This window comes from Fistularia commersonii, chromosome 9 (assembly GCF_037954325.1).
Source record: "Fistularia commersonii isolate RoL2024-O1a breed Wild chromosome 9, RoL_Fcom_v1.0, whole genome shotgun sequence".
Lineage (NCBI taxonomy): Eukaryota > Metazoa > Chordata > Actinopteri > Syngnathiformes > Fistulariidae > Fistularia > Fistularia commersonii.
Window position 1 is genome coordinate 83664 of NC_141292.1, and position 24886 is coordinate 108549.

The 24886-nt window shown below is 52.7% G+C and overlaps 1 protein-coding gene across 1 annotated transcript; it reads left to right on the forward strand.

The window, feature by feature from the left end:
- sppl3 (signal peptide peptidase 3) lies at positions 1 to 24024 on the forward strand. Its single transcript, XM_086151656.1, has 11 exons — positions 1 to 690; positions 12441 to 12518; positions 13173 to 13264; positions 16280 to 16399; positions 16526 to 16604; positions 17437 to 17549; positions 18945 to 19051; positions 19255 to 19418; positions 21259 to 21449; positions 21541 to 21650; positions 21714 to 24024. Exons 1-11 carry the CDS (start codon positions 665 to 667, stop codon positions 21783 to 21785), a joined length of 1152 nt encoding a protein of 383 aa, XP_086007782.1. The 5' UTR covers positions 1 to 664; the 3' UTR covers positions 21786 to 24024.
- Positions 24025 to 24886: the final 862 nt, after the last annotated feature.

Here is a 24886-nt window from a genome sequence, read left to right on the forward strand (position 1 = left end):
CTGTTGTGTTTCATCATTTTATTAATGCGTGTATTGATAGATGTTTTTAATGGATGTGTGTGTGTGTGTGTGTGTGTGTGTGTGTGTGTGTGTGTGTGTGTGTGTGTGTGTCGGGGAGGGGGGGTTGAGCGACACTTCCCGGCGCTCCAACGCTCGCGCTGTACTCGTGCACGTCTCCGGCGGGGCGGCCGTGCGCGCTCCCGCGGCTCGTCCCCGAAAACAAAGCTGCCGAGCGTCTTCCATAACAGCCGGGCTGCGGGAGCGACCACCCGAGGATCCGGAGCGGCCGCGGGGAGACGGGCAGCGGCAGCGGCGGCGACATGGATCGACGGAGGCAGTGAAGCAGCGGCACACCGAGCCTTCTCGCCGGGGGGCGGCGGAGAACGACGCCCGTTTTGCCTCTCTCTCTCTCTCTCTCTCGGGGCGCTTTGTCTTGTCCGCCGAGCGGCGGCGAGAAAAGCCAGCATCCCGTTTCCGATCGAAGAGCCACGGCTAGCGGTGCGCTAGCTGCCGCCGGGATGTTCCACCAGTTGGTCACCTAAGCGGAGCCGCTCGGACGTCGGATCGCGAAGGGAACGCTGCACTGCTCCGCGGGGTTCCCGGGGGTCTTCGCCGGGACCCGAGTCTGCTCGCCGCCGTCGCGGAGCCCTCTGTTTTCGGCACTATGGCGGAGCAAGGCTACTCCTCCTGGTGAGTACGCTGGCGCGGCGGCTGCCCGCCCGACGCGACGAATTCCGCGAGTGGCAGCTCCCGCGGGTCGGTCCGCCGCCTCCGGCGCCGAGTCCGGTTCCGGCGCCCGGATCCGGACCCCTAGATGTCAGGCAGCCCGTGTTTTTCTCCCCTGCGGCACCCTAGCGCTTGCGGCTAGCCCTAGCTAGCCTTGGCTAATCAGCCGCAGCAGCTAACGCTGTGCTAACACTGCTCCGCCGAGGTCAATTCCGACGGTGCTATTGTGAGCGGGGGCTAGACGGCTAGCCCCGGAGCCAGCGGCTCGATAATCCCATCGGGTTTGGCGGTTTGGCGGTGGATTGTCTCGCTGTCATTGTCACCGGCCAATGGAAGTGCATGTTTTGTGCCCGTTCGTGGAAAGCAGCTGTGCAGCAAATGAGCGCTAGCCTGAGAGGGCCAGCCTCACGTCGAGCCGCTGCACACAATAACAAAGGTTGTGCGGCGGCGCTAAGCTAGCTGGGGCCGTCCGGTGCCGAAGCCCCAGCCCGCGGCGAGGCGCCTCCCGGCGGGCTGCCGGCCTCCCCGTGCGACCTCCGGCCGCAGCAGAGGACAACGGGGATGGAGGGGGAGAGTCCCGCGGCCCAGCGGGACGAGAGCCTGGCCGGTGCCGGTGCGAGGAGAGTCGGACGGAGGGGATGCGATGGCTGCGGAGCGCCGTCCCCATGACTGAGGATGACCTGGCCTCGCCGAGGCCTACGAGGCAGCCAGAAGGACCCGGGCCGGGCCGCCTCGGTTGTCCGATCAGGCCATCTCGTCCCGGAGCAGATCCATCTCCTCCTGGACTCTCCTACACACGGCGGCCCAAGCAGACCACACTCACCGTCTGCCCCTGGGTTGGCCTGGAGACGATGGTCCATTCAGGCTCCAGAGACCGCTGTCCTGGGTCTTCTGGTTGCTTGGTTTCAGTTACAACCACGACTTTTCCCTGATATGATCTCACTGCCTTAAACTGGGTTACACCTTAGCCCATTGTTCCACCGGCCTCCGGTGAAATGTTATCAGGCTAAACTCACGCCTTATTTATCGCCGCCAATCTGTCCAGATCATTGCGAGGCATGGCTATCGTGCGCAATTGTTCTAGTATTGACAAACAACGCCAATGTGACTGCCAACCACCCAAACCTGCTGCAATCCGGTCATGTCAGGCGGTGATCTGCATCAGAGTCCAGAAGAAACCTGCTGCTTTCCTTCCCGTCGATGGTCCCACATGGCTTGGGTTGATGCGGCGCAGCAGTGAAGACCCCTTGCAAAGATGTGTAGATACTGAGTTTTCTCTGAAGGTGAGAATTCTGGTCTGAGATTGTTGCAACGACGGTGCTTCACCGTGGCCACGTACTTGACAGGAAGTTAAATTGTGCATCCATTTATAAGTTTGGGTGTCACAGCGTGTCGTGAGCCGGGCAGCCCTGGGATTGAGGGGAGTTTGATGTGTCTGTTGCCTCACTGCAGACCAGGGTGGCAGAGGAAGCAAGGAAGCAGCTGGAGGTCATCTTACTAGAAGTCCCCAGCGCCCGCTAACAGACTGCTGTTTTCGCATCTGTCTGGTTCACCCAGTCTGGTCTGATCTGTCGTCCCCAAGCTGGGTGGGATACTCGGATACCGGCGCGTGGCGGCTGGTTGTGACCGGCGAGATGTTGTCGTCCGATATGACGATCTGACAGAAATCAAGCATCCGTTTTTGGTGCACTTGTGATATTTCTGGTCAAACCATCGGTGAACAGGTCCACGGTACCTTGGACTTCTCCTGGAGATCATCTATGGAACCTGACGTGGAAGGGGCTTTGCATCTTGTTCACTGAACTCGCTCAGGTTATCGTGCGTGCACTCCACCAAGTCTTCTCCTCAGATGACTACGTGTTCATATCAAGAGTATTTTGAGTGAGGAGAGTGTGTGTCAACACAGCTCCTTAATTTGATCAGTTTTCAATAGTTTTAGAGGAAGGTGGCACAGAGGTGCAGCGGTTGGGGCTTCATCTGACAGCAAGGAGGTCCATGGGTGGATTCCCACAGGCAGCCTTTCTGTGCGGAGTCTCCATGCCCCCCCGTGTCTGCGTGGGGTTCCTCCCACAGTCCAAAATATGTCCATTGGAGGCCTTGCATTGTCCAGCGCAATATGTCTCCGTGACATTTGAATGGTTGCATGTCCTGATACGTGTCCGTCCGACGGACCGGTCCGGGGTGAGCCCCCCTCTCGTCCAATCACAGCTGGGATAGGCTCCCAAGTGACCCTGGGAGCAGGTAGTGATGGTGCTTGAGATGGGTGGCTTTGGTGGCCAGAGTTTTCATACATCTTTAGATTGTGACCAGCTGGAGCAGGTCATGTTCCACTGCCTGGTCCATATTTACAGATACCCTGCTGAAAAGTGAATCACAGGCAAAATAATGTAAATCCTTAGGAGGACCTGGATTAGCTAATCCATTAATCCCGCTTCGTGATAGAAGCCCTGCAGATGTCCCACCTTTTAATGCATGGTAAATTACTTAACTGTCAGTATTAGCTGTGTGCGTGCGTGCTTCTTTGTAATGTAAGAATACTACACTCAAACATTGTTGTTGGCTCGGGGCCGATCCTGATCCCTTTTGGAGATGCCTGTGTTAATGTGTTAAAACACACAGATCAGATTGATGGTGTGTGTGTGACAGTGGCGATGCATGTAAAGGGCGGCGGGGGCAAAGGGACTCCATCGATGCCAGTGCTATTATTGATTGTATTCAGGGGTCAGATTCTGTAGTGATTCCTGGTCAATTTCCAGCATGGTCACAGAAAAAGTAGGGCTCCCTGGGTTTGGCCGTCTGTTCGAAGAGTGCTATCTCATTCATAGCACAGCGGAGGGGGGGGGGGGGTGACTCAGGTGTGCTGTATTCAGGCCGTAGCAGATGATTGGATGTCTGACGAATGATGTTGGCAAACGGAGAAATGAATTGCAAAGCTCCTCCTCCTGAAACGAGATGGAGCCTTGGTGGCAAACAGCCGTCTGTCATCGTCATCTGTGGTGGAGGGAGTTTGGGAATCGTCCTACGGGTGGCGTTCCTGCCCCGGCGGCCTGCATCGCACTGTCAGGAAGTGGGTTTTTTAATTGGAACGCGGAGCGGATTGTTCAGGATTGAAGCCTTAGACGTCTCAGCATTCCGCCAATGTTTTTGCTCAACAGGAAATGAAAACTGGACCAGAGCCTTTTCTTGCTCCCCATGTGACATCTTGCTTCCTCTCACCTCCACGCCGCCTCCCGCCGGCTGCAGCGCTAGCTCGGACCCCGTGTGCAAACGCAACTTTGGAGGAAGGAGCTTCCTCCGAGTTCTAGGTCTACGCTGCAGCTCCAGGGTTTGGGTCTCTCCTGAATCCCGATCCTGGCTCCAGGCTGTGCGTCTAGCAGCAGAATTCATCAACCGATGGAACGCCTGGATGAGAGAAGCGAACGAGCCCGGCCAAGATCTCAATGGGATCGGATCGGGGCTCGCGGGAGCTCCTGATGTTTGTGTTTATCACGTTAACAAAGCTCCCGCCAGGTCCAGACATCGCAAATCTTGTCCTTAAAAGACCATTAAGAGTCGAGCAGCTCGAGGGGGGGGCAACCGTCTGAAAAGTGATTAACTCCAAGAGGAGTGAACTCTTCACACCTCCACACTGACAAGGCTCTCAACCACTTCAATCCGGTCCCATCTCTGCGGCCAGCCGACCAATCACACGCTCAGGCTGCCAAAGCAACGTCTATGTTTCAGTCATCGCTATCCAAACCCTCAGTAGCTGTGTGCGTGCGTGCGTGCTTGTGTGTGTGTGCATGTGCGTGTGTGCGTGCGAGATGAAGGGGTTTAATCTCTGCCGTCAGCTTGCAAACGTAAGAAAAGTGTGTGCAGGGTGACTGCAGGCCTGGAGGAAACATCATTAGCACTTTGTCCTTGATGTGACCGTTCAGCTCCGGCCATCGTCCCCAGAAGTCTTTGTCAAATCACCGCCAGAGCTTTGGTGGCCGTGAACAAGCGGGACTGTGTTTCGTTGGAGTTTGGCGACAGGGCTGGAACCGGTATTATCGGCCTCACACTGGAGCCGCTGGACAGCGTTGACCCACCACGCGCTCGGAGTGGGACCCGGGCTCTGCTCCGATGGCCCATAATTCAGAACTTTCCCTGATGTCAGTGGCTCTAGACCAGATGCAGGCTTCAGCAGCACCAACGGGACGTTCCTGTCTCAATGAACCAAACGATAAGTTTAAAGGAGATGGTGCTTTTCATTCGGAATTCCGTTGACACTCCGAGGTGTGTGTTTCCGTGAATATAGCTGCTGTTAAAGCACGGCGCTGTCAATCACCGCCTGTAGGGTTTCATCAAGTCTACGGGCTGCCATGGTAACCTCTAAGCTATCCGTAAACATCACACCGTGGCTGAATAGATGTGGAGATGTGAGCTGTGATCTACTGTCCCAGCAGGACCGGGCCGCTGTTTATCAGCCTCGTGGAAGGCTTCACCGTCGCCCAGATTGTCTCTGGTCATTTCCTGGTGTTCCATAAGATGGTCTCTAGACGTTGAGATCATTATTGGAACGTGTTCACATCAAACAGGATTTTTATTTTCCTGCAAACCTCAGCGTGCGCCTTAAAGGCGTCCGGCTGTAAGACCCCAGATCCAGAAGTCCTGGGCTGGAACCCCTGCAGACATGACGTGGTACTTTTCTCTGGGTTTCCCATGAAGCCCCCCACCTCCCAGACCATTAACTGTCTGAACACGCCGTCTGTAACCGACCAGACCAGAGGACGAACAACACCAGATCCCATCATATCTGTCCTGCACCTCCTGAAACCCCTTGACCTTCAAACTTGTGTGTGTGGATGTGGGATGGAGGTCTTTAGGCTCATTTATGCCAGATGTTAAATATGGATCTTCTGTCTATCCTTTACCATCTCAAGGAGCTCAGGTATTCATGGCCAAACAATGTAATACCACAGGAAGTAATGGGGACGCTGTTGCACAGTTTTCTCTGGCAAAAGGACCAGGAAAGAAGAGGACACATGGCATCCGTCTAACCAGGGAGATCATTCTCCATCGGCACGTAACCACTGATTTGATAGCGGCACGGAGTGGCACCGTCCTCTGCTGCCCTTAGAATGGACCTTATCACCGGCCTTGATGCCACCTCAGGTCATTCTGCTGGGATGGAGGTGCTGTCGAGACACCCGAGGGTATTTGTTTGTTTTAAATCCAGATGGACTTCTTTGGTTCAGGCTGAACGTGTGCGTGCGTGCGTGCGTGCGTGCGTGCGTGCGTGCGCGTGCGCGCGCATTTTAGGCCCCAAGAATTTTAGGCCCCAATAAACCAGTGTTTCCATGTGCACCTTCATATACATCTGCAGTCCAGGCAGTTCTCTTTATTCCCAGCACTTCAATCTGCGACCTTGTTCTTTCGGTCACGCCCCACAGCTGGTGACCACGGGTGAGATGAGGAACGAAGATCCACTAGAAAATCGGAAGGTGCGCCTTTTGGCTCGGTTCCTTCTTCACCAGGACGGACCGGTGCAGGGTCCGCATCTCTGCTGACGCAGCAGCACACCACCTGTCCACCTCCTTTTCCATCCTTCCCTCACTCGTGAACAGGAACCCAAGATACCTGAACTTCCAACTTCTGATGCGGGCCAGGCTCTGGCACCGCAAGCCCTCCAGGCAGAGGGTCCTGGGCAGGGACAGGGTACAATCTGAGGGACACAGAGGGGAATGTATTGATGCTACTAGGCCAGAGGAGGGGAGGTCTGTGCTGGTCTCTGTTCTTCTGATGGTGTGAAATCCCATCACCTTCACAGCTGTCCCTCCAGAAGTCAGCCAGGGCAGTGGGGGGGGGGGGGGTACTTTTCTGTGCTTTTGTCAACCATCTCTGGTTTGATTGATGCAGCTGGTCTGAACCGATGGTGGAGTCAAGGCTCACCATCCGCTGTCTGATATTGGAATCGTTTCCTTTTCTGCATGTTGGGATTTTTATCCTTCATTTTTCAGCAGATTTCTCCTTTGAGAGAAACCTCAGACAAATGGTGGGTGATTCATTTCGGCGAACTCCCCCTTTGACTCCCAAGAGCCCCAGATCATCACGGCCGTGGCTGCAAGCGTGCATGCAGACATGCTAAAGTTTGTCCATCATTATGGGTGAGATTGGATGGCAGTGAAGTTGGTCTTCGATGGTCACATTTTTGTCCCGGTGTGAGACCCAGATGAACCTCCCACCTCTCCATCCTCCCTCAGAGGAGACCACGTCAGATCCTTCCCAGTCCCGCCGTGCTATTTGAACATTGGAGGTGCTTTGAGATGGCCAGCTGTTGCACTCCGTCTGAGTCTCAACCTTCTGAGAGCCCTTGAACCAATCAGGCAGCGCCCACGCCTCCACCCGTCTGAAGACGTGTCTGTGATTCCAGCTGAAATCACCTGGAAAGTGACCGGAACCGGGAGATGTGAGGAACGGGCTCCACACCGGAGGTACCATCCGTGTCCAAGACCGTCAGGCCTGACCTGGCGGCGTCTGGTGGGCGGCAAGGAGATGCGAGGCCTTCTGCAGCTGTACGACAGCAGACCGGCGGGGGTTAACAACACTGCTAGTTCACGGCCGTCACATTTGGCAGCTCGTAGCAAGAAGGAGAAGAAAAAAGTTCTGCCGCAAAACCGACGAATGTAAGGAATCTGGAAGGTTTCACTCTGCAGGTCGATGTCCGGACCGCCCCTAAAAATAGTGGCCTAGGCAGGGGTAATTGGTGGATGCAGCCGGGGAGGCGTCAGCGGCCGGCTACCCAGAGCGTGTGCGTGCGTGCGTGCGTGCGTGCGTGCGTGTGTGCGTGCGTGCGTGCGTGCGTGCGCATCGCTGGCCAGCTCTTTGATTCACGTCGGTGACAAAACCCCAAACTGTTCACACAGTTCATATTAAATACTAAAGACCGTCTGACGCTGGCGCTGACCCCTCCCATGTGGGGCACACACACACATTTAAATGTGTGTTTTGGAAATGTGTCTTGACCATTTCTAATGTTTAGCCTAATTAGCCAGCCTCTAAACCTTATCATTATGCTCCCAGTCTTCTGCTGTTGGTTCCTCCTGGGTCGCGCTCCTCCTCCCGGCGCCGTGGGTCCAGCTGAAGTCCGTCCCTCAGCGTCCAGCAGACGTCATTGGGACGTTCAAAGATCTCATCAAAACCACAAAGTGACAATAGCCCCTTCAGATTCTCCAGTTGTCTGCTGCCTCCCCAATCCGGGCGGTCTATGAACGCGGTGGCGGAGATGGTCCGAGTCCCATCACAAGCTAAGAGGTCGTCCCACCTGTGGGCGCCGAAGGCTCGCAGCCAAATCTGCATGTTGGGGGGGGGGGGTGGGGGGAGGGGGTGTTAGGCGTCACGTTAAAGTTTTACAAATCCTTTTGTTTGTGTGTCAGGAAGCAAAGACGTGAGTGAGTGGATTTTCTGCTGGTGGGGGCGGCAGAAGGCGCTGACCCCCCCGCCGCCCGGTGACCTCACCCCCAGTGGTGGAGCCGTGCATGCAGAGGGCTTGATGGACGGCGGTATGGGAATTGTGTTATTTGAAAACCCCGTCTGTCTGCCACAACAAGGGCGTCTTATGGCCGCTGGGCCCCCGTCCAGTCCCCAACAGGCCCGGATTGTATTTTGTTTTTAAATGTTCCATTCATGGATCCCAGCCATGTTCTGCAGGCCTCTGTGTTCCCGCTCAGCCCAAAGCGGCCCGGGAGCAGAATATGAATGAGCCCCGCCGTCCGTCGGAGACTGACGTCTATCTGACTGTAAGGTTACATCACCCCGACCCCCCAGGAGGAGGATGAAGGTCCGGGCTCAGGGACCTCCTGAAGCTCCGCCTGGTCTCCGCACACAGTGTCACCTGTGCATTTTGTTCCCCGTAAGCGCTGACCGACACCCTAGATCAGAGCTTACCCGGCCTCCGCGTGGCCCTGAACTCTGCGTAAAGGTCGGGGGTTCGGAGCTAACCCACCCCCGGGTGGATTTGGGGCTGCGGGGCCGCCCGTTGTACGCAGAGTGTCCCGGATCCACGTCGGCCGGCTGGTGAGCCAAACACCCTGCAGGCGTTTCCCTTCCTGCTGAATGAAGCGTTACACACCAGAGTGGATCTCGCTCTCTCGCGCTCGTTCTTGCCAGAATGTCGTGCAGCTGAGTGCTGATGGGGGTGGAGGCCATCTTCACTGCTTGGCAGCAGAACAGAGGAGGAGCCTGTTCTGCAGGGAGATCTTTATGCAGGACCATCAACACATCCATGATGCTCATCAGCACTCCAGGGTCTCTGCCTTTTCGGTTTTCCAAAGATATATTTTACTCCCGTCTCCATGTGATGTCGCACGGAGGCAGTTTCACCGGCGTCCGGCGTCCGGACCACTGTCATTGCTGCGGAAAACAGGAAAGCGTCCGTGTGACTTTTTCCCCCTGGGGGGCGGGGCTTGGAGCGACCCACGTCAGAGCAGCTGTAGACAAAGCCCCCGAATGTAAGAGTCGTCCGAGTAGAACTTCAGAGAGGCGATGAAGTTTACAGGAAACGGTCCAGAAACATGTGCACGACTCTTCACAGGGCCGAAACGAGGATCGGCTAGAGGAGCTGCTGGAGCTCCCCAGCGCAGACACGACAAACAAGTTGTTGTCGTTGAGGGCGGCTTCCTCATTATCTTGGCAACGCAGTCCTTCGCCGTCCTCGGGCGGACTGCGAACCGGTCGTTTGCTGAGCGGACCCTGAGAGCTGTTCTTCTGATGTCATCACCTTCTTGTTTGGCTTTTCCGGTTCCCGTGATTCAAACCAAGGGGAAGGCCTTTTCTATGGTATGACATCTGAGCGGGAATCGGCTCCAGCCACAGATTGTCTTCAGTCGCAGGTGATGGATGAAGGTATTGGTGAGGTTTATCAGGGCTGATGTTGGCAATGGCTTTCGCTCAGGTGGATGTGCTGCTGTGTGGAGATGGTGTGCAGAAGTGATCAGGGGAAGGTCCTCCTCACCACTTGCTCTTTACTGGGCACCAAATCCACCCGCATCTTACTTAAATCATCATACTTTTAAAACCCGAGCCTGTCTTTTGGACGCATTCCCTCTCCCGTTTCCGCTTCACCTCTTCTTCCTCCACCAGAACTGCCGAGCATCACCCGTGGAGAACATGCGGAGGTCTGGAAAATCGGTTCAAATCGCTCCCCAATTTTGAGACGCCACACCAGCAGAATGGCAGTGACAGAGACCTTGTCTGGGGCGCGGCATGTCGACGTGAGTCCAGTGCATTCTGACTTCGGCCAACCATTTGACAGCAGGCTTTGAGGTCAGCTTCCAAGTCAGGTCTCCTCAGAAAGCAGCCATCCCATCGTCCTCTTTCCGTCCGTCCAAAGAAACCAACAGGGTGTTAGGCTCCGCTGCGGTGGGGTTGGCGTTCTGCGGAGCCCGAGAACCTCTAGAACATGGCTTCCACTCAGGTGAACGCCACTCTGAACCCATTCTCTAACATGGCTGCCATGGAGGTCCCTGGAGCCCGTCTCATCAACTCTTTGATAGATGATAGCGAAACCAAGACCGACGTTAGTGATCCCCTGAAGACCGATATCTGATTTGGCGGGCCGAGGTTAGCATCCCCAACTGCGGTTGTCCTGCTCGGCAACAGATGTGAGATATTCGGCCGCCGGGGATGTCCATGTGATGTCCTGACCACCTCCGCCGACGGGTCAGAAGCAGATGTTACACTGAGGCGTTCGCTGATGGGGAGAGGAAGGAGTTGAACCTCCTGACCACACCCCGCTTCCAGCAAATGGACAAATGGTCTCTCTCCTCCTCCTGGAAGAGATAACTTAACAAGATGAATGCTCCTTCCCTTGACTTGTTTTCTATCTGATCTGAAGGATGCAACGAGAAACCCTGAGGTCCAAGTGATAAGTCTGTGTGTCTGGGCTGGACCTTCGGACAGAAGTGCTCCTCAGCATCAACACTGTACAGACACTAGTTGTCTTGGCTCAGCCCCTTGTTGTTTGGTCTACTGTCAAACAGCAGCCCTCAAGGAGAGGGATGAAGGTCTCTCAATCCCCAACCTTCCTGAACACGGGTGCTTCTGTCCTACCGTGGTTCTGGGACAGGGTGTCCGATATGGATCTGTGCGGGCTCCCACACTTTGCCATTGGATGGAGATTCATGAACACTCGCCTGTCCGGTCCTGGGGCCTGAAATCCCCCCCATCTCACATCATCGCAGATCGAGGAAAGCTCCGGGCGAGGCGAAGAAAACACCCGGTTTGTCCTCCAAACCCCCTTGGCCCCCCAGGAGAGCGGCCCTGGCTCCGGACCACATGGTGCTAATCCAGGAGGGAGTCGAACCAACGGCCGCCGGGCTCCCGGGCTCCGCTCTGCCACGCCTTGTGGATCCCGGGCTTCCAGAAGATACCAACATCCTCACCAGACCTTCTGCTCTGATGCAGCACACACTGAGTGAGTGAGTGAGTGAGTGAGTGAGTGAGTGAGTGAGTGAGTGAGTGAGTGAGTGAGTGAGTGAGTGAGTGAGTGAGTGAGTGAGTGAGTGAGTGAGCGAGCGAGCGAGTGCTTCTTTGTAATGTGTGACAATACTACACTCAAACATTGTGGTTGGCTGAGGGCCGATCCCAATTCCTTTTTGAGATGCCTGTGTTATTATGTTAACACATACAGATTGTGTGTGCGTGTGCGTGCGCGCGCTACGGAGCAACAGCGGTCAATCAGAAAACCACAAGAAAAGGAGTGTGTGCACACACACACTTTAAACATGGGGATAACAGGCAGCCTTTAAGTTCAGTTTCCTTCGTCCTTTTAGTCTCCGATGGAAGCAGAGACATGGTTCATGTTTGTGTGTCAACATAGATCCATGGTCCAGAAGAAGACCTTCTCGGCCACGACATCACAATGCTTCAGCCGGGGCTGCGTGATGAGAAGTGTGCCTTCTTTAAATGTGATATTCCATGAGGAAATGTGAAAACTGCTGCTTTTTATCATTCTGGAAAGACGGCAACGCCACATTCAGAACGTGACCTGCCTTTGAGATGGTGGGGGACTGGTGAGGGGACCCCTGTCCTCATTTAAACTACATTTAAATTACATTTAATCTGTACGCCGGAATTGTGTGGCTTCTCTTTGGAGTTTAAAGAACTGAAGCCGGTGACAGTTTGGTAACTAGATGGACTGTCCACCGGCCGGAGAAGTCCAGTGGACATAAAGGTCCACTCCTGTCGTAGAGTTTTAACCCCTCACTCCCCTTACTCAGGGTTAGGCTGCGGCTCCATGTGGTGCAGAAATTAGGTAGAAGTTGATGGATGTGAGATGATGACACCTGAGGATTTGACGTGACAGAAATGACAGAGCTGTGTGGTAGCGTTGATGTTTTCAGATGGTGCCGAGAAGGTTTCTCTTAGACTGCTGTGGAGATCTGTACCTGCCGTGGAGATCATTGAACGGACCTCCAGGTGCAACAACCAAACGGACAGTGGGAAGTTTACTGTGAAATGGGAGGCCGGGACAGCACGGCCGGTTGCCTTGCGACCGGCCAGTCTGCCTCTTTTGCAGCTGGTGGCACGTGTCCTTCCCGGCCTGGTTCCAGAGGGGACCATGTCCTCTGCACAGAAAATGACTTCACACCCTGTCATGGCCACCATCGCGACAGGTCCTGGACGGCTGTTGTCCTCAAGGGCTTCTCTTGTTTCCTCTCTAGTTTCCTCACGCTGTGTTCTCTCCTCCTCAGGGCGTACTCTCTAGTCGACTCCAGCCAGGTGTCCACCTTCCTCATCTCCATCCTCCTAATCGTCTACGGTAGCTTCAGGTGAGTGTCTCTACATCAGGAAACAAGAAGCTGCCTTTATTTATTTTTGATTATTTCATTGTGAAATTTCACTATAGTGGCACATTCTTTCTACTTTGAGTGTGTCACCTGCTGGACATACCATGTGAGGACAGTGCAGAGGAGGAAGTCAAGATAGAAATATTATACATACACACACATATATACAAACTCTGTGTGTGTGTGTTTAATATATATATATATATGTATACATACCGTATTTTCGGCACTATAAGGCGCACCTTCAATGAATGGCCTATTTCAAAAAAATTTCACATACTGTATAAGGCACACCGCATTATAAGGCGCATAGAAAAGAAGCTACAGAAGTGGCTGGGGTTGCGTTATGCATCCACCAAATGGATCTGCGCTAAAGGGAATGTCAACAAAACAGTATCAATATTGATCCAAATATAAGGCGCACCCGTTTATAAGGCGCACTGTCAGTTTTTTGAGAGGATTAAAGGCTTTTAGGTGTGCCTCATTGTGCGGAAAAAATATAGATATATATATTTGTGTGTGTACATGAGCGTATAAAGAGACAGACCCAGCTGTTCAGCATAGCATGTTAGCTGCTGTGTTCAATGACATTGGGATGCCCGAGTCCTCATCGGCCTCCCTCACCTCCACTCACAGGTCATTAAACATGGACTGTGAGAACCAGGAGAAGGATAAGGATGGCAACCCCTCCACGACGGGGTCCTTCAACAACAACAACACAAACAACAGTGAGTGATCGCCCCATTTCTTATCTCTACAACTCCCTTTTCCTGTGTGTATATAATGCCCCCCATTTATATATAATGCCCCACTGTGGGTATATAATGCCCCCCCCCCCCCCGTGTGTACATAATGACCTCCTTCCTGTGTGTACGTAATGCTCCCCTGTGTGTATACAATGCCCCCCTCTGTGTGTGTGTGTCTGTATATAATGCCCCACATGTGTGTATAATGCCCCCCTTCCTGTGTGTATACAATGACCCCCCCCATGTATACATAGTGCTCCCCTATGTATGTAATGCCCCCTTAGTGTGTGTGTGTAATGCCCCCCGTCCTGTTTGCATATCATGTCCCCCCTCAAGTGTGTGTATATAATGCCGCCCTCTGTGTGTGTGTGTGTGTGTGTGTGTGTGTGTGTGTGTGTGTGTGTGTGTGTGTGTGTGTGTGTGTGTGTGTGTGTGTGTGTGTGTATAATGACCCTCTACCTGTGTGTATATGAAGTCTCCCCCATGTGTATATAATCTCCCTCGTGTGTATACAATGCCTCCCTCTGTGTGTGTGTATATATAATGCCCCACTTCCTGTTTGCATATCATTCTCCCCTCCTGTGTGTCTATAAGGCCCCCTCCTATGTGTGTATAAAATGACGCCCATGTGTATAAAATGACCCCCATGTGTATAAAATGACCTCCCCATGTGTATATAATCTCCCTGTGTGTGTATATAATTCCCCCCTGTGTGTATATAATGCCCCCTTCCTGTGTGTATATAATCTCCCTGTGTGTATATGTAATGACCCCCTCGTGTATATAATGCTGGCCCATGTTTATATAATGCCCCCTGTGTGTATATAATGTGTGTGTGTGTATATAATGCTCCCCTGTGTGTGTATATAATGCCCCCCATGTGTATAATGCCCCTCTTCCTGTGTGCATATAATCCCCCCCTTTGTGTCTAATGCCCCCTTCCAGTGTGTATATGACACTCCTCCTGTGTGTATATAATGCCCCCCATCTGTATATAATGCCTCCTTCCGTTGTGTATATAATGCCCCACATGTGTATAGATTGCACCGCTTCCTGTTTGCATATCATGCCCCCCCTTCATTTCCATATAAGGCCCCCCATTCTGTGTCTATGAACCCCCTCTCCCGTGTTTGTCTTATGCCCCCCCCCAGTTTATGTGAGTGAAAATAGTGTCCCCCATCGAGTGTATGTAAAGCCCCTACTGAATATATGTAATGCCCCAACCCCCGAGTGTATATGAATGAATACAATCCCACTCCCCCAGGTGTACATGAATGTATTTAATGCCCCTCCTGAGTGTATGTAATGCTCTCCCCCCCCTCAAGTGTATATGAATGTATGTAAAGCCCCCCCCCCCTCCCCGAGTGTATATGAGTATATGTAATGCCCCCTTGAGTGTATACAAGTGTATGTAATGCCCCCCCATGTGTTTTGAATGCCCTGCTTCCTGTTTGCATATCATGCCCCCGCTTGTGTGTATGTGCTCCCCTGTGTGTAAATAATGCCTCCCTTCCTGTGTTTTACAGTGCACCCAATGTGTATATAAACCCCCCTTCCTGTGGTTTTAATGCCCCCCCCTTTGTTTACATATAATGCCCCCAATTCAATGAAGCCCCCCATCACGTGTTTGTTATGCCCCCCTGTGTATATGAGTGTACATAATGTCCCCCCGAGTGTATGTAATGCCCCTCCTGATGTGTATATTATACCCCCCCCCGAGTATATGTGAGTGAATATAATGCCCCCCTGAGAGTATGTCCTGCCCCCCCCTCGAGTGTATACGAGTGTATGTAATACCCCTCTCCAGTGTATACGAGTGTATGTAATGCCCCTCCTGAGTGTATTTAAAGCCCCCCCAATTGTATATAATGCCCCTCCCCGAGTCTATGTAATGCCCCCCCAAGTGTGTATGTGTGTATATTATACCCCTCCTGAGATTATGTAATGCCTCCCTTGACTGTATTTAATGCCACCCCTGAGTGTATATAATGCCCCTCCCCCCCCGAATGTACATTAGTGCATGTAATCCCCCCCCCCCCCCCCCCGGTGTATGTGAGGGTATATAATGCCCCCCTGAGTTTGTGTAATAACCCCCAGTGTATATAATGCCACCGCCGAGTGTGTAACAGTGTATTTTATCCCCCTGAGTGTATTTGAGTGTACATGATGCCCCCTGAGTCTATGTAATGCCCCCCTTGACTGTATATAATGCCACCCCTGCGTGTATATAATGCCCCCCAGAATGTATTTAAGTGTATATGATGCCCCCCGAGTGTATATGAGTGTATATAATGCCCCTCCCCTAGTCTATGTAATGCCCCCCTAAGTGTATATGAGTGTACACTATGCCTCTGAGTGTGTATGAGTGTATTTAAATACACCCCATTTGTATATAATGCCCCTCTCGAGTCTATGTAATGCCCCCCCGAGTGTGCAAGAGTGTATATTATGCCTCTCCTAAGATTATATAATGCCCCCCCTCAACTGTATATAATGCCCCTCCGAATGTATATTATTGTATGTAATTTTCCCGCCCCCCCAAAGTGTATATGAGTGTATATTATCCCCCCGAGTGTATTTGAGCGTACATAATGCCCCAAAGTCTATGTAATGCCCCCTCCACGCGTGTATATGAGTGTATGTAATGGCCCTCCTGAGTGTATATGAGTGTATATAATGCTCCTCCTGAGTTTATGTAAGGCCCCCCCCCCCAGAGTGTATACGAGTGTATATAATGGCCCTACTGAGTGTATATTATCCCCCTCACCCGAGTTTATATGACTGTATTTAATGCCCCCCCCAAGTGTATATAATGCCCGTCCTGGGTGTATGTTATGCCCCCCAAGTGTATATGAGTGTGTATGTAATGCCCGTCCTGGGTGTATGTTATGCCCCCCAAGTGTATATGAGTGTGTATGTAATGCCTGTCCTGGGTGTATGTTATGACCCCCAAGTGTATATGAGTGTGTATATAAGGCCCCTCCTGTGTCCCCTCAGGTATTCAGACCATCGACTCTACTCAGGCCCTGTTCCTCCCCATCGGAGCTTCCGTGTCTCTGCTGGTCATGTTCTTCTTCTTCGACTCGGTCCAGGTGGTCTTTACCATCTGCACGGCAGGTAAGCTGGTCCTCATGTGTGGGCCGGAGCAGGTGGACCCCTGGGACCCCTGGGACCCCTGGGACCGCGGGTGAACCCCTGGAGCCAGCGGCTCACCTTTTTTTTTTTGTTATTGTTTTTTCTCAGTTTTGGCAACCATTGCGTTTGCATTCCTGCTGCTGCCGATGTGCCAGTACCTGACCAGACCCTGCTCCCCGCAGAACAAGTAAGGCCCCCTCTACCTGTCGTAGATCAGGGTGTGGATGTGTTCAGACATGGACCGCCTCCTCCTGAGACTTTCCCTTCAAACGCTTCAGACGCTGCTGGGAACTGCTTCCCACAGAAGAGAGTGCACACTGCGTGTATCATCTTTACATAATCTTCATAAATATATGCCAAAAGGGACCGTTGCTTTTATGAAATGGAGAAAAGTACATTTTATTTCTGCATGAAAGTAGAATATTTTAACAGAAAAAGAGTGGTGTGGGTTGAAGGTTACGTTCCTAGAAAACACCAGACGTCCGTCCCAGTCGCCCTCATACTGAGAAAAGAAAAGCCCCAGCTAAAAGCCCCCCCCCCCCGCAGTGAACCACAGCCAGTCATTTTCTGCTCTGAGGCGTGTAGATAAAAAAAACATTTCACTCAACAATGTCAAATATACTATTTATTTGCAAAATAACAGTCAATTGAAATGTGTATTTTCCCTGGTCAGTGTGATGTTTGCTTCTGAGCCTTTGTGCACAGCGTCTGCACGTCACGGCTGGAGAAGTTCACTGCCGGAGGCGGTGACGCAGATTTTGACGGAATAAAAATTAAATGCGCCTTATTTTAATGTTGCCTCGGTACAAAAAACCTCATCAAACTAAATGCCTAGTGAAATCTTTGTTTTCCCAAGCTGCAGCAGAGGGGTGTAAGCCCCACGCGAGTGGCCGACCTCCGACCTCTGACCCACGCCCAATAGTTTGGCTGTCCTGTGCGGTAGCCCATAATATGCACGGGTTGTGGTGAGCGGGGTCGCCGTGGTTTCCGCTCACCCGCTTCGTCTGACTGTGTTGCAGGATTTCCTTCGGCTGCTGTGGACGTTTCACGCTGGCCGAGCTCCTGTCGTTCTCCCTGTCGGTGATGCTGGTGCTCATCTGGGTGCTGACCGGACACTGGCTCCTCATGGACGGTGCGTCCCCCCCGCCACGGTCGCCAGCTCCTGCCCTCAGCAGGGTTTTGCATTTACTTGGCAACACATTCGCCCGTTGCTTGTCTCCTCATCCAGCTGCCGCCGACAAACAACGGCGGGCAGTGTGGCGGTCGGCAGTCGGCTGAGCCGTGGCTACAGCAGCCAATTACCAGACAATGAATTGATGTTCTGTGGGGGGGGGGGGTTGGCGTGGCCGCTAACTCTTCACATTGACTGAGTCACAGAGCATGAAGCGGTCAGCGGCCGCCGCTCACAGGAAGCATGTGTCATCGCCGTTGGTCAAGAACGGCGAGCCCGGCCATCTTGGCGGCTCGTCCCTGAATAGAGAGCGGCGTGAGGGCACTTTGAATAGAATGAGCGCATATACAGGGACCCGCTGTGAATCAGGGCAAGTGCAGATTGACGGATAGAGCGTCAGCTAACCCGAATGTATAGGAAATCAATCTGTGTGCTTTGGGTAACCATGGTAACAAACCACAAAGACAGTTGGGGACGAATCAAGGAGACGGACGCAGAACATAGGAGCTTCAAGTTGCCGGCCAGTTTTTGTGCTAGATCTTTGGCCAGACACACAGCGGCGCAGGGTTCAGGCCCTCCCCGTGGATGGGTTCAATCTGCCCAGCCGCAGGAAGAGCCGGGGTTCAGGCGCCCCTCGTCCCGGATGTGGGTGGCGGAGCTCCTGTTCAGCCAGCATCCTTTCCTGATAGGAGAGTGCTGGAACACAGAAACCTCCTCTTCTTAATCTACTCATACTTTCATGATCTATTTTTTGTCTTGTCACCTCGAGGATGTTTGCCTCTTCTGTTTGTGTGACGCTAATTATCGGCGTATGTGTGTGTGTGTGTTTCTCTCAGACCAATACGTTGAGGTTGGAGATACACACACACCTCTCAATGTAATGGTCTCTATCAGGCTCACACAAACAAACGTCTTGTCTGTTTTGACGGTTGCCAAGGCAACACGGTCTTAGCAGTATTCGTGCACCCATTTAAGTAGCCTCCTGGAAAAAAGGGCAGGTGATGCAAGGCAGAGAGGTCGGCGGAGAAGCAGCGGGAGCTTCAGTCTGAAGAACGTGAGAAACACACTTTGAAAGGAAACCTGCAAGATGGCATGAAATACTGAAGTATATCCGTCACATGTCTGGACTCAGGCCGCAGGTCAAAAAGCAAACGTCCGACTCAATGACCGTGAAAATCAGTGAATTCGATTTGAAATCAGGAAGGAGTGACCTGACCAAAAGACGCCGTCTGATTGGCTGCCAGAGAAACCCTAGTTGACGACAAACACACCCGTCTGCGGACTTAAGAGATTTTCAGCTCTCAGTCCTGATCCTGAGTACTTCTAATGTGTGTGTGTGTGTTTGTGTGTTCGTAGCTTTAGCCATGGGCTTGTGTGTTGCCATGATAGCCTTCGTGCGGCTGCCCAGTCTGAAGGTGTCCTGCCTGTTGCTGTCAGGGCTGCTCATCTACGACGTGTTCTGGGTGAGAAAACACACACACGCACACAATCACACACCCCTGTCGTGTCATCCTGAGGTGCGGCTGTGTGTCACCTGTTTATTGCCAGGAGGTGTCAGAGGGCGCCTCTTAGCTGCTTTCCAGCACCATGAAGAACCCAATAAAGATGCTGATGAATGCTGTTGCACCCTAACGCCCCCCTCACCCTCCACCCTCCACCCCCCCAGGTCTTCTTCTCAGCCTACATCTTCAACAGTAACGTGATGGTGAAGGTGGCCACCCAGCCTGCTGAGAACCCCATCGACGTTCTGTCCAGGAAGCTCCACCTCGGGCCGGGGATGGGCCGCGACGTCCCCCGCCTCTCCTTACCTGGCAAGCTGGTCTTTCCCAGGTGAGGCCAGGGCTAACTGTGTGTGTGTGTGTGTGTGTGTGTGTGTGTGTGTGTGTGTGTGTGTGTGTGTGTGTGTGTGTAGGCGGCTTTGCAGGCCATGCTGAGTCTCCCTCCCTCTCTTTCTATTTCTCCTTTCTCTCTCCCTTCATCCCTCCCTTTCTCCATCTCTCTCTCCATCATCATTCCATCGCTCATCTGTCCATCTCACTCTATCTGACCCTCTCATCACTCTCTCCTTCTCTGCATCTCACTCTATCTCTCGCGCTGTCTCATCACTCCATCTCACCCCCTCCTCTCTCTGCCCCCCCGACCCTCGCTTCCAGCAAGTTTGCTCTTCTGATGATTCCCCCATGTTCTCTGAGGTGTCCTCAGAGAGGCTAGAAGGTCACTTCTGACGTGGATGGAGGAGGTACCCTCCTCGATGTCTGTCTGATTGTTCTTCACCTCCGCCGGTTGGTCTCCATCCAGAGACCTTAGTTGTGCCCCCAGTTGTGCCCCCAGTGGGCTCCTCACGGCATCAGTGAGGGGTGCACGTTCAGCCGCTTGGCAGCGACCCCTGCTCCTCCGAGCCAGGAGGTCCTCGCTGGAGATCGCCGGTTGGTGGTCAGGAAGCTTGTGCTCAGCAGTGAGGAGGAGGCTGCTCAGTCCTCATGTCTGAGAAAACATGGTTGATATTAGCTGAATGAACATCTGATTAATCTGAAGCTCCTCAGAAGTCCCATAGGTGCCTTCTGCTGGTTCTCTTTGACCTCCAGAATCCTCCCGGTTCAGCATTTTAAGTTCTGGATGCAGAGTTCCCCGCCCAGCTTCTAGAACCTTTCAAGGTTCTCCTGTTTGGGAGGCGCTGTGGAGCACGCTCTGGCCTTAGAGCACCCAGGTTCCTGGTCCAAAGTTCTAGTGAGGGACCAGGTTCTCTCCATGTTCTGTCCACTCAGCCTTCATGCCATGCCATTGGGTATCTGCATATGTGACCCTGTGATTGACAGGTGGCCCCGCTGATTAAACCCCGCCCCTTCTGACATCGGCTAGCCCAGGGCTCGGCAACCAGACTCCCTGTCACTTTTGAAAGTAATTAACGAGTATTTAATCAAAGTGTATTCTTTTCAGTTTGTTTGTTTCCAAAATTTCAATTTCAGTTTATGGCAATCTTGTCACATCCAAATAAAATGTGTTAAAATAATTTTGTCGTGACTGCACGCAGCAGTAAAAGGATGACACTGTCTTTGGTTTCCTGCCGGTGGATCATTTAAGTTCAGCTTTTTTCATGAATACAAAAAGGATTCAAATAGCCATTGGATATTTTGGTTAGGAATAAGCAAAGTTTTTTTGGAGCTCAAAATGTTTTGTTGCATGCAGAAATGTCATTTCATTTTCTCTGCAGTTGTTGGTTGATTAAAAAAAAAAAAAAAAAAAAAAGGACCTCACATTTTGTTTCTACATAGCATAAAGCCAAAGAAATAACGTTATATGGCATCATTCATGTTAAATTTCCAGAGGGTCGTGTGGCTCCCGGTGTTTTCTTTACTGTAGCTCTTTGACCGGTAAAGGTTGCCGGCCCCCGGGCTAGCCGGTCCGAGGGTGGACCCCCCCCCCCCCCCCCCAGGTCAGGGGCGGCTACAGAAAGCGAGGCGGTCCTTGGTCCCGAGACCCCGATGAAGGTTAGCGACTGATGGGCCTGAGAGAAGTGAACGGCGTGCGCTCTGGTCCCTCCGGAGCCAGCCAGACGAGAACGCCGCCGCCGTCAGCACCGGCGGCGTCGGGTGGTGCTGACGGGGACATTGTGGGCGCCAGAAGCAGCGGCAGAGCAGGAGATCAGTCTGACCGCGGTCTTCGCCTGCAGCTCCACAGGAAGTCACTTCTCCATGCTGGGGATCGGAGACATCGTGATGCCGGGGCTGCTGCTGTGCTTCGTCCTGCGCTACGACAACTACAAGAAGCAGGCGAGCGGCGAGGCGGCAGGGCCCGGAAACATGTCGGGGCGCATGCAGCGCGTCTCCTACTTCCACTGCACACTCATTGGATACTTTGTGGGTGAGCTCGCCGCCGGGGGCGGGGCTTGGGTCGGGCGGGGGCGTCCTGGAGCTTCAGAGGGTGCGTTGTTCTTGACGCGGCGTCTCCTCAGGACTCCTCACCGCCACCGTGGCCTCCAGGATCCACCGCGCCGCTCAGCCCGCTCTGCTCTACCTGGTGCCCTTCACCCTGCTGCCTCTTCTCACCATGGCCTACCTGAAGGTAAGCTTCGCCTCCTCGCCGCCGACGGCGTCCTCAGCGGTCTGAACCCTTCTCGTCCACCAGGGGGACCTGCGGCGCATGTGGTCCGAGCCCTTCCACGCCAAGACCAGCAGCTCCCGCTTCCTGGAGGTATGATGAACCCCGCAGCGGACCGCCGCTCAGCTGTGGCCGGGAGGGAGGACTGCGCTCCCCCTCCCCCTCCGGCGAGGCCATGTCGTCATCACTCCTTCATGCTTTCCCGCCAATCTTCTGTGAAAAAACAAAACAAAAAAAACACCTCAGAAGGGACACTCGTGTGTGTGTGTGTGTGTGTGTGTGTGTGTGTGTGTGCACGGATCATGGACCCCCCCCCCCTTTCATTTGGTTGCTCTTTATGGCAGCACTTCCTTCCTGTGCTGTTGTTGTTTTTATCCTTTTTATCTGGTCTCCTCTCTCCAGCTCCCCCTCCTCCTGCAGACACCCCCCCCTACACACACACACACACACACACACCACCTCCACCACCGCCATTTTTTGTGGACTTGCGGTTGTGAGACATGACTGAGGTTTATATCTATTTTTTTAAGCGTTGTTGTGGTCATTCTTAATATTATTATTATTATTATTATTATGGGCTGGATGAAAACTATGGCGACGAAGAGGCCGGCCGGCGCGGGGGGGCGGAGGAGAGTCTTCATGCCCCCCCCCTCCCAACACGTGTTCATCAACTGTCCATCATCCCATTCCAACACACTCCCTGCGAGCCCCCCGTTCATCTGCCCCACAGATTACTATGTATTTTATTTAGAAAAGTTTTATTCTTGGCATATACAGAAATGATGCATTATAAATTGTCGGACGCCCCTCCTGGGGGGGCGCCCCCTCTTTGTATATACGTGTACACCTGTACCTGCGCTACCTTTGGGTTGGTGTTTGTGTTCCGGGAGCATGACGACCACGGCGGGGAATGGAGGAGCGGGGCCAGACCCCGGGTTTCATCTTTACAGAAAAGCCCAGGTCAGACAGGGAGGGAGAGAAAAAAAACAAAATGTCTGCCGGCCGATGGCGTGGAGGCGGAGTGAAGAGCACCAATCAGATCACTTCCCTGTTCCTCACTTCTCCTGAGATGGTTGGAGGCCGTGGGGGGGCGAGACCCGTCAGACATCAGCTGCTGGTTGATGAATCAGGTTTCCTGTTCTTGTGTTACTGTGTGTGCGTGTGTGCGTGTGCGCGACTGAACGGTTGTTTTAGTGTTTTAATGGGATCATGAACCTGCAGAAGCTGCCAGCGGTTCCTACCCGGTTTGAGCCCAGGAAGTGGAAACTGTTTGTTTTCTAATGAAAGAATGGACTTCCTGTGAAGGGTCACCAGGTTCCTGGAGTTTAGGCCGCAGGCTGCTCTGCAGCATCTTCCTGGACTTCGGTTTTTTTTTTTTTTTTTTTTTTTTTTTTCTTAATCTACTGAAGTTACTGTCACACACACATACACACCATCATGGAGTTGTGTGTGTGCGTGTGTGTGGAGGAACTCACTGGCCCTTCTGACGTAAGCAGCAGGACATTCCTCTGTCTCAGTGTAGTTCCTGGGGGTTTCTTCTTCTGTTTCTGCTGTGGTTCTCTGGTCCTCCTCTGTCCTCGTGGTGTTCGTCAGTCCATCTAATTTATACCTGAAGGAGCGGCGGCAGCAGGAGGACCAGGGATGGACGGAGGTCGCTGTCTCTGCCGGCTTCTTTTTTTTTTTTTTTTTTTTCCTCTTCTATTTTGGTTTCCTTCTCTACCTGGACGTGCATGCTGGGTGTCCAGCTGTGGTTCCTAAGACTGCCGAGCCGCCGGGTCTGCTCTAGACCGGCGCCGGCCGGATCCGGACGCCTCTTTACTGAAAACAAACGTCTGAAAATGAAAAGTGTCTGTATCCGGGAGGACCTCCGGACTTCCGGACCTGGACGAGGCTGCAGGTCCGAGAACACGTGAACCACGAACCCTTCCCCCGTCATGGACACGGCAAGAAGATGTCTAGATTTATATGCATATACAAATATACATATATATATATATATACTCGCAGAGGTATATATGTGTGTGTGTGTATATCTTCATATGCCGGTCGTTGTGTTCAAACACCAAATGTTCTTTTTTATAGAAGGTCTGTTTCCACTCCTCTCCTTCAGTGTTGAACTTTGTTTTGTAAGCCTGTCCGGCTGCAGGGGACGTCGATAATCCGGCTGAATGGATTCTGTACAGAAACCTGGTGATGAAATAAATTAAGAACTGTGTAGTGAAACATGAATCCTGAAGGTCCAGAACCCCAGAAGAACAAACCGTTATCCCCTCTGCCGCCCCCCCCCCCCCCGCCCCCCCGTCAGGATTCTGCTGTAAATAAACATGACTAACTGTAACGCCGCTGTCTCCACGTCTCATTGGCTCTCTGCTTCTTGTCGCTGTGATGTCATGGCCAACCTGCGGAGGTGCAGAGGCGAGATGAGCGGGGAGAGCGGCCTCTCCTTCCCCGTCTTCGGAGCCTCACCTGCCGACCTCTGAAGGAGTCGCTCTTGGTTCGGATCCAGGGTCTTCTAGGTTGAGAATGTCCTCTTAGTCCGCACGTCCCCTCTGGTCCTGCAGCGCGTTCCCGAGGGCCTCCCCAGAATTGTTCGTCGTCCAAACGCGTCATTCATCAAGTCCATCAGTAACCGTAAGCCTTTCTTAAACCAGTCCCTGTAAAATAGAGCTTTCTTGCAGTGCAGCATGCATCTATTATTCCATATTATTGTACAGTGAGGTGAGAAGTTGTGTACATATCTCATTTTCCAGTACAGTAATATTTGTTCATGGAACGCTGATAATTTCACAGGAATCGTGTTGATCTCAAAATCAGAGATAAGCAGAAGACTTTGTTGAATAAGGAGTTAGGAATACCATAGCAAAAAGAAGGATGATGTTTGATCCAGGATTTCAACCAGTTCACCTTCAATGTGAGGCAGTCTAATGCAACCCCTTTCAGCCCTCCTTCACTCTTTCGCCATGGAAAGGAAAGGCGGACAAGACAGTGGTGAAACCAGCGATGCTGCATGTCCAGAAACAGTCACAATGAGCAAAAGACAGGAGAAAGTGCTGGAGGTCGCAGAGATATAGATGTTGAGGTTCTCTTTGACGGAGGCTTGAATTGGAGGTCTTGCAGAAGACCAAAGAGAAGATTGGAGGAGGAGGAGTGCGTGTTCGGAAGCAGAGAGAGAGGAGGAAAGGAAAGAGTCTCGGACTGAG

Bases quoted from the DNA above. Each gene is read 5' to 3' on its own strand.
- sppl3 (XM_086151656.1), top strand. From the start codon at position 665: ATGGCGGAGCAAGGCTACTCCTCCTG. The intron at 19,052-19,254 runs GTGAGAAAACAC...CCACCCCCCCAG, and splicing joins TCATCTACGACGTGTTCTGG to GTCTTCTTCTCAGCCTACAT. The intron at 21,450-21,540 runs GTGAGCTCGCCG...GCGTCTCCTCAG, and splicing joins ACTCATTGGATACTTTGTGG to GACTCCTCACCGCCACCGTG.